Genomic DNA, 9,528 nt, shown 5'->3' on the forward strand with positions numbered 1-9,528 from the left:
GCCAATAGTGAAATGTCTCAACAACTAATGGAAGGATTGCTATGAAATTTTCTAGAAATTTACATTGCCCTCTGTTGCCACCATGAGCAGTCGCAACTACTGGATACACTGTTATAAAAGTCACTGCAGATAAATAAGGGATACATTTCAACTTTCAGAATCCCAGCTTTTCATTTAGCACCATTATCAGGTCAAAACATTAGCCTGAGTTGTGTTTTATCTAGTGTGTGTATGTGTTTAATAAATAACAAATTATGATGAACCTGGTGAATACAATGAACATGTAACGTTAGCATTTAGTTGCTGTTGGCTGCCTTCTCTTTGCAGTGACTCTGTTTGCCCAGCAGAACCAGACAGCAGCCACGGCTACATTTACATACAAGCTGCCACATTGTGCTGACTGTGTGAAAATGTCATAAGTCAGGTAGTAGCAGCTGCTGGCAGCCAGCTTAGTAAAGGCCCCTGAATGCTCAGTGGTCATCACGAGGTCTTGACCTTCCAGTAAATGTGTCAAGAGTGATCTAAGGTTAGAGTGACAGACACATCTCACAGCCCAGAGTCACCCAGGAAACAGTCGTAAATGGAAATCTCTTGCAATTTAATTCATACCTTAGCGCTGCTTTATTTCTTCAAAATGACGACAAAATGTAGATTATATTCTTAAAAATCACTGAGAACTTTGTTTAGGTACAATTTAACAGTGCTTTTTTTTTTTTTTCACTAATTCTGTGATGATACTGAGTGTAACGTAACACCAAGATGTTCTCATTCATTAAAGATAAGAGGATAAGGTCAGCCATGTGTGACTTCTAGTGGGATGAAAAGAAATGCTTTCCTGTGGTAACACAATCCCTATAAGACAAAGAGGGTAGAGCCAAAGAATGCTGTGGATATCATATCAGTGACAGAAACAATTCAACAGCATCAAAGAACAAAAACTAAGCTGGAATTGTATTTCTAAAAGCAACACATTGCAAAACATCCATCACCTGGTAAATTTCCAGCTACTACACTGACAATGAGATGAATAATTCAAAACACTGATGAACATGACCTCGCTGGTCATTGCTCAGTCAGTCAGTACAGAGAGACGAGTTATTTGTGCGTAAATACGGCTGATAAAAATCAGCCCGCTGCTGCTGTTCTGCAGGCCCTGGTACACATTTCAGACAAGGCCAGGCACATACCTGGAGGCTGGAATTTTATCAGAAGCATATTTACCACTATTTCATGTCAACCCACGATGACAGATAGGCCAGGAATTCCTCTGATCACTAAACTGTTGCAAAGTGGAAACTTTTTTTCCCCAATTCTTGGACAACCATTAGATTTACTGCAATGGCCACGCCAACCTAAAAAACTAATTGTGGAGTGTACAATCTTTTTCCTTGATAGTTCAATAACAGTCTAAAAAACATAATTTGACTTTAATAAATAAAAATAAATAATCCAGTAATAAATGGACTTTGTAACCTCAAAGATACTTAAATGACAGAAAGTCCCTCTTCAGTAAAACCATTTTATTGCCTCAACGGTTTATATCACTGAGAAATCTATACAGTAACTGTTCACACTGAATGCAGAGAATTGCAGGAAGAAATAAAAGGTCCATAAAACAACACCATGTTCCAATAATCTTCCTGGAATAAAACTAAACATGTAGGAAGTCCATTTTTTATTTTATGATGTACTACCTGGTACATACAAAACAAGCATCTCAAGAAAACTGAGATGACACAAACATCTAAATTAAAGATTAGCACTCCCTTTTTTGAGAGCGACAACATATATACACAGGCCCTGATAGTAATTTGAGTGGCCAGCATTTGTAGAGCCACACAGCTGACCTAAACATAAACATGGAGGGAGTTCTAGTGCAGCCTAAAGGCGACATCTAGTGCCCATAATTAGGAAGAACACAGAAACTGCGTTATTTCAGATTTCCAAGAAATCACCACATGAACACAACACACAGTCATATTTCAGTGGCGAATGGCCAGTCAGTATACAACACAAACCAAAAGTACAGACCAAGTAAACCACCACAGCCAGACACCACTGTTATTATAGTTATTTAAATTTAAAAACAGGAGCTAAACACTTTTGGTTGAATATGTTTTGGCCTTCAGTCCTAATGGCTATAATAAATTATTCACCAGGGAAACACACAATTTTGTTAATTGTCTGGTAATGACTACTGCTGTACAGCTGTGATACCTCTCATCAGTGTGTCTTGTCCTTATCCTGTTATATACATATATATATATATATATACACATATATATATATATATATATATATATATATATATGCACATACACACACCCATCCTGAATCACAGCTGTTAGCCTGAAGACTGCAGTGGGACCATCTAATAATGTATGCTTAACAAATTTATCAGACCACTGCCCAGTGTAAGGTTTATGCCACAGCTGCCCTAAATTAACAGTACTGGTAACTAACAAAACCATTACATGCAAGCTCTTTAATCAAAAAATATTTTTAATGCTAACATATTATTATTATCCATGAACTTTCAAATGTACTGTTTTTCAAAAAACAAAAAAATATTGTAAAGCCCATTTAATTTTTTTGATTAAGATGCCAAATTAGTTATTTACTTGCATACCTGCACAGAAAAATTACATTCAGTGGTTGAATGTTTTGCTTGATTAAGTTCTGACTTCTCAAAGAAGTCCAAACTCAAATTTGGGTATAAAAATGTGAATTCAGTTTATTTGCCAAATAAATAACAACATAATTTTTAGTTTTAAACAAGTTTTTGACAGATTTCTAAAATATGTGTTTTGTATTTATGTGGTCTAATGAATTTGTTAAGCACTGTAACTGAGTTACAAACAAATCAAAATCAAACATTTTTTCATGTGTATTCACAGATATCTGAAAACAAACTGTTTCAAATTAGAATATGTCGACATATAGATAAATTACCCTCTATGAGTGGATGCTCGTATGCTGTGAATGCTCCCTGCTCATAGAAAAGGTTTAAATTATGGAGCAATTCCTGGGTGCAGTTGTTTGGTCCTCACTCAATCTTTTGCCTGAGGATCCTTTTCTCTTCTTCAACAAAGTTCTTGTCAGACGTGGCTTGTCCTAAATCCCTCTTCCTCTTCTCCTTCTGCTGGAAGGTCTCCACTCGCCGTTTCTTGGCAGACTGCGCTGGCTTCTCTGAGTCCTCATCTGATCAGCAGATGAGAAGTTGGATGGGTTTGGGATTTTGTGGAGGGGTGGAGAGTGAAAAATTATTTTTTATTAACATTTCTCAACAGCACACTATTTAAATAAACAACGAGTCTACATTTCCAAGCAGGTGCAAAGCAGGAAACGGGGCAAATGCACTAGTTGGGTTTCGGTCTTGTGCCTGTTTGATACATACAAGTGGAGTGGTGCAGTCTGACATTCCACTTTGCATCTTTAGGTATCAATTAAAGATGCAAAGATTGTAAAATTCTGGGATAATACTGATGTTTAAATGAATAATCTGTCTGATACTTTACACTTTACTTTTTTGGCATTACTGATTGCCCATTTTTGTGGCAGCAAACCAAATACATCTTTAACAACTTGCAGCTCTTCATCCCTCTCTGAAGCACAAAAATCCTGTGACACAACATCAGCTGTTTCCACACATGCACTGCAGCTCTGAACTTTTGCAGCCATCACCCGACACAGATTGTGTGTGAGAAATGGCCTATGCAGTGGGATCTGATATTAGCAGCTATTTAACTTCCCAGCTCTCAAGCAGAAAGCCCGTGTGATGATGGATTGCACCAGTGTGCGAACGAGGCAGCTAACTGTCTGGTGCTCTCACAGCACTGTATCCGAGAAGCCTGCTCCCCTAAACGACACCAAGTATTTCCAATAATGTGAACGTGTCTGAAGCAGACCATTTCCTGCTGAGTGTCATTTATGAGAACTGACAGCAGTGAAAATATTCCCATGAAAATAATGTGTAAAACTAGCTACATAATATCAACCACTGCCATCAGAAAATGTCATCTTACTAGCCAACAGTAGTAAACAAGAAGTTTGGATGATTTTGATGCAACGCTGAAGTACCCTGGTTTTATGTCTGTTTATTTTTATTTTTGATTATCACACTGGCATCTGGCTTTATTTGCCAAATTATTATATAACATAGGAATAAATACACATCCAGATTAATTATGATCCCTTTACTCGTACTGATAAGAAAATAAGGACTCACCTGAGTCTGATGGTTGCTCTTCTGCAGGTAAAAAACGAGCTTTGCCACTATAAGATTGTGGCGCATCTTCTCCATTGTCCTCGTACACATTGGACCACTTTATAGCCATGTCCATTCCTGGGGGAGGTCCTTTCTTCTTCTCTGGCTCTGCAGTGTAACTTTCAGGCGGAGGCACAGCATTTGTCTTCCATGGCTTAAATTCTCTGGCAGGCTTCAAGCAAAAAAAGGAAAATTGGTTTAGATTAAGTAACACAACAAAGATGATCATAGGCCCTATCTGCAAAGAGAAAAGCCAGAAAAACACCTATCATCCATCACAGTGACACCAGAAATAAGTAAGCCTGTGCAAAAGTCTCAAGCTACATCTCATTTCTTTATATTTTGATAGGAACATGGGGAATAGATGCACCAATTTATTCAAGCGTAAACGGAAAATTGTCTCTTTGCTAAGTTGTGTGTAGACATAACAGTGGTTTATCCCGTGATTAAAGTGCTTTTTTTTAATGCTCGAATGACTCATAGTTCAGTGTTAAGTAGATTATATTCTTAAAGTTAACAAACAAAGCAACACTCTTCTGAACATGGTCAGGTTCAGGGACTGGAGTGAAAATTAGTGAAAAAGCAGCCAATGTCCAAAGAAAAGCTTTGAAAGATCTTCAGGAAGCCTGGAGAACTACTGCTTAAGAAAGGAGGGTTGGCTCAAGACTTCTGCACAGCGCTGTACATACTGACTACAGTTACACACGTCTGAGAACGTCTCCAAACCCAACAAAAGAAACTAAGCAATGCTAAAATATTTGGCAGGGATTTTGTCCTAAAATGTATTTTCTGTATGGAAATATCACACATTGCTGCCATTACTGAGATGGCACAGATGCGCTTAAACTGATCAAACTCATCCCATCACGGCCTTGAAATGCTCCCCACTATCTGTACCTCTTCCGGAGCTCTGACCGTCAGGCTGTCCCAGTCTATCTGCTTATTCAGCGGGTTGTAGAGGAAAGCGGGTTTGGACACGGAACGGAACAGCTCGTCGGGTTTGGGTAAAGGAGCTCCGCCGGCTCCTCGCTTCGTCCCCTGCTCGGAGGACTGAGCCTCGCTTCCCTCGGCCCCCGCTTTCTTCTTCCTCCGACTGTCCCCCTCGCCGTCCGACTCGCTGTCGTTGCTGCTGTCGCTCAAATCGTCGTAGCTGGAGAAGAAGCCCAAAGAGCCCGTTTTCTTTTCTTCTGTCATTTTTCCGAGATTACAGATGTTATAAAAAGAACAGGTTGTTAAAGTAAAACCGACGACAAGATGAAGATAAATCCACTGACCCTACCTCCTTCAAGACTTACTCCATTTTGAATGAGCTTCCAAAACAGCTGTAAAGCATGTTGGTAGTGTCGTAGAGACTGTCGTGAAGCCGTTTCCTAGAAGGCTGGTGGTAGATTGGAACAAAAGAAAATAAATCTTTCTGTCAGAAAGACTTTCTGCATTTGGCATTAATTTGTATTAAAAATGGTCTGTATAATTTTCTCATTCAGAGTTATTATTTGATTAAATATATTGAACGGTCCTGTGTTTATGCTGCATGTTTCCTTTTTGTTGACGGAGAAACACTGCCCTCTACTGGCAGCATTTGATAACTGCAGCTTCCGTACCTCCACTGGGCTATTTGACTGATGTTGTGCCAAAAATTAATCGTCTGCCAAAAAGTGATTTCCGGTCTTTGCCAAAAAAATGATTGCTTGTATTTAAACTGTTGCAAATGACTTTTTGGCCGATATTTTGTGAATCATATGTCAAACACATCTCTCCTGAATGATCATGTTATTTTGAGCCAGAAACAACATTCCTGTCACAGGGCAGATGCTGCAATCAATTTTTGGCAAAGCGACTTTTATATATCCTTCATTTATCCAAGCGAAAACTGTCATTAACATCACAATTGCCTTTTTAAGAGAGATCTGGCCAGGGCAGCAGAAAAAAATATAACATCACAATTCTTTAACGATATTTGAAGTGGCCAAAAGGACTGGATTGATGATAATGTAGGTGCAATAGTGCAGACTCATAGATACTTGCAAAGCAGGTCATTTCTTTATTTTATGTATAAAGAAATGGCCCTTCATGAATCCTGTTGACTACAGTCTATTTACCAATGTAAGTAAAGATATTCCACATGAAAAACATTTTTGGCGCAACACCGGAGCGTGTCGCATAAGTGCACGCCCACATTTAAATCGTTAATTGGTTTTGGCCATTGCATTGCAGTGGCAGTTTTACATACATGTAACCGAACAAAAGTGATCAAATATCAACTTGAATTTAAGAACATGTAAAGTCGCCTGTCTGACCGTCTTCATCAGTTCTTACATACTGTTTACAGCTCTCTCATTCCTGGATGTCTCTCTATCTCTCTCTCTCTCTCTCTCTCTATCTCAGCCATCTCTCTCCCTCACTTATTCTTTGGCCATTTTTGAATTCTACCGCTTTTCACCGAGTTAACGTCAGAGTGACAGATGTTTCTGACAGCACAGGTGGAGCACATGATTCATCCAGAGGAGGGCTGCTTTGTTACAATCTAGTCCAACGTGAAAACCAGTAATCTGTGTTACACCCGACCTGTACGGTGTGCAGGAGGACACAAACCATTATTTATTAGATCCTGATCCGTCCGTGCGGCAGAGACAAGGCACTCTCTTGTCTCACACCAAATGTGTCACATGCGTAAATACGCATATCGCCTTTTTTGCCCTGCATGTCATGCAATGCTATGTATTTATTAAAGTCAGTAACATATACTGTGAGATTCAGACACTACTCTCAGACACTACCGATCTTTGTGAGTCTCGTTAATTGTGGCATTTTGACAGACATGTCAGTACTGTATACTTCAGATCTTAGAGAAGGAGCAAAAAACAACTATAATAAAATTGATTTGTGGTGTTGCACAGCTGGATGACTGCACCTGCGTTCATTATGGACCGTCCAAATATGATTGCCTGCCTGCGTCTTATATTCTGGCTCCCCTGCGGCGCTCTGAAGAGGAAACGCCTATAAATATTCCTATAAATTGAGGTCACCTGCAAAAATAACTGTGTCCATGGGTCAGATTTACGAACAGTCTGCATCAATGCAAAACCCTGTTTAGCCCTAAAAAGCTACAGTCGCGATTTACTGCACAGCATCAGTTTTGGAGGAGAGTATTTAAATGAAGGTTAACGGAACTGAACGCTAAATTAAAAGCTGAAATAAAATGTTTTTGCTGTGATGGTTAACAAGGACAGCTATGCCTCATAAAATGGCTGACGAGCATGTACTAGAATCTATCACAGGCCCTCTGATATTCTCTATTGCTCTATTCTCAGCTTTTCTGATTTAATGCTCTTTGGTGCTGCATTATACCTACAGCATAGCTCTGGGTCCTGCACCAGATAGCTTATGCTATCTATGGCCACTATATCTTCAAAGCTGCACTAGTCAATATTTCTAAGTGAGCAGTGGGTCTGATGGCAGGTCCCTCTCATAGAAACGATCCCGTAGAGAATTCACACACAACCCCAAGAAGCTCTGTGTAGCTCTAATTACTTCTTTAAGTCAGTGATTTTGTAAACAATGCACACAATATAGCAGTTGCAATCCTTATCAGCCACATTTTCAGGAGCTGAATTGTTAGGTAAAAGTTGTGAAAAACCCTTGAACACAGTTTATGCGCCAGTGGAAGCAAAGATTGCAGGGGAACATTGCGAAGAATTCGCAAGAGCCAGAGTTCAGTGAGGAGGGAACATCAGGTTGATTTTTTTAACTGGTGGCCAGAAACACAACTTTGAACCAGGGCTAATGTTGCTCTGGAACTGCGAGATGGCCCATTTTGGAGGAGTGTCAGTCCAGGATTTTTCACTCTTTTAGCTCAGGTTTAAGCTCTACTAATTGTCAACCAACTAACAAAGAATGTGTCTCTGTTTAATGCCGAGTATGCAGTGTGTGTGTGTTGCTGCCAAATCCATCAGGGTCTTTAAGGCCAGCTTAATGATTTATTGGTCAAAAATTGACAAAAAGCCTTATGACTTAGAAACTATACTTACAAGTGTGTTGTGTATTTCAACATATAGAAAGTACCATATAAAGGTTTAAAATACCATGTCACATTTGACCTCTGACCTCTCCTTCAAGTTCAATAGATTGATTGATTAATTAAAGGTCAAAGTGATAATAATGCTATGTAGAGCTATTTAAAGCTATGTTTCTTACTGCCATCATTTGTATTGGCAACATATAGACATATAGGGAATGATATATGAGGATTCTAAATAGCACATTATAGATTGCATCCAAATATCATGTCACATTTGACCCCTGACCTCACTTTTATTCACGTCTGCCTTTCTTACAAGTTGACAACTAGAAAAAAAAATGATTTGGGGTGAAAAATAATACTAATAACAAAGGTTTCCATATTTTTTTAGTCAGAAGCATCCATATTCACATAAAAGAGTAGAGTGCTAACATCAACTAGTGAGAATGATTAACAAGGTTCACTCATAGGCTGCATGGGTGCATCACACAGACACCAGTACCTGTATATAATGCTAGAATTTCACTCCCCAAAACCGGAGCACAATGTTCTTGGACTGGGTGTCTCTACCATTAGCCACATAAATATGGATCAGATGATCAAATGAATACGTGGATTGGCTGCTTTGGGACGCCTAACAAACAGCGAGAGCTTAGATAACACCCTCCTGTCACTCAAAGCGGTCACTGACTCGCTTTTGAAGCCAGCCTTAAGTGGCCGTTCCTGGAACTGCAGAGTTGGAAGGTTGGATAGCTTGATTGTTCAGGCTGCTTAATCCAAACATGGTAATACCAGCATACATTTTACAAGGTGGCGAAATGATGGGAAAATTCAAACTGTAACTATAGGTATAAGTCTCATCTTCAGCACTAAAATGTTCATCCTTTTGGTGGTTTTAATGTTTAACGTAGAAAAGCCTACTCAACTCTAATATCTGTGACAGTTAAACTAGATTAAGACTGGGAAATAGATAGTAACATTACCATAGGCTCTAAAAAGCAAAAGACATTACAGAGCATTGAGATACCCACCATTTTTATACTGAACATATGTCTGTCAGGCCCAGTTATGCCCTCAATTAACCTTAATAACACTCTTATTGTGCATTATCTTTACATTGTCAGTGATTAGATTCATGCACACAAGAATTATTGGGACTGTGATACATTTAATTTAGGCAGGCTCATGACTTCAGGTGCATGTCTTCCTGAGTGACTTCTATAGATGTTCTGCCTTATTTCAA

General features: G+C 39.1%; 1 protein-coding gene across 1 annotated transcript; it reads right to left on the reverse strand.

Annotated features, from left to right (window-relative positions):
- Positions 1-1,505: 1,505 nt before the first annotated feature.
- Positions 1,506-5,461, reverse strand: c4h1orf52 (chromosome 4 C1orf52 homolog). Its single transcript, XM_030727312.1, has 3 exons — positions 5,165-5,461; positions 4,229-4,439; positions 1,506-3,201 (listed from the first exon to the last, which is right to left on the reverse strand). Exons 1-3 carry the CDS (start codon positions 5,459-5,461, stop codon positions 3,047-3,049), a joined length of 663 nt encoding a protein of 220 aa, XP_030583172.1. The 3' UTR covers positions 1,506-3,046.
- Between the last annotated feature and the right edge of the window lie 4,067 nt (positions 5,462-9,528).

The sequence above is a fragment of the Archocentrus centrarchus genome, chromosome 4 (assembly GCF_007364275.1).
Source record: "Archocentrus centrarchus isolate MPI-CPG fArcCen1 chromosome 4, fArcCen1, whole genome shotgun sequence".
Classification (NCBI taxonomy): domain Eukaryota; kingdom Metazoa; phylum Chordata; class Actinopteri; order Cichliformes; family Cichlidae; genus Archocentrus; species Archocentrus centrarchus.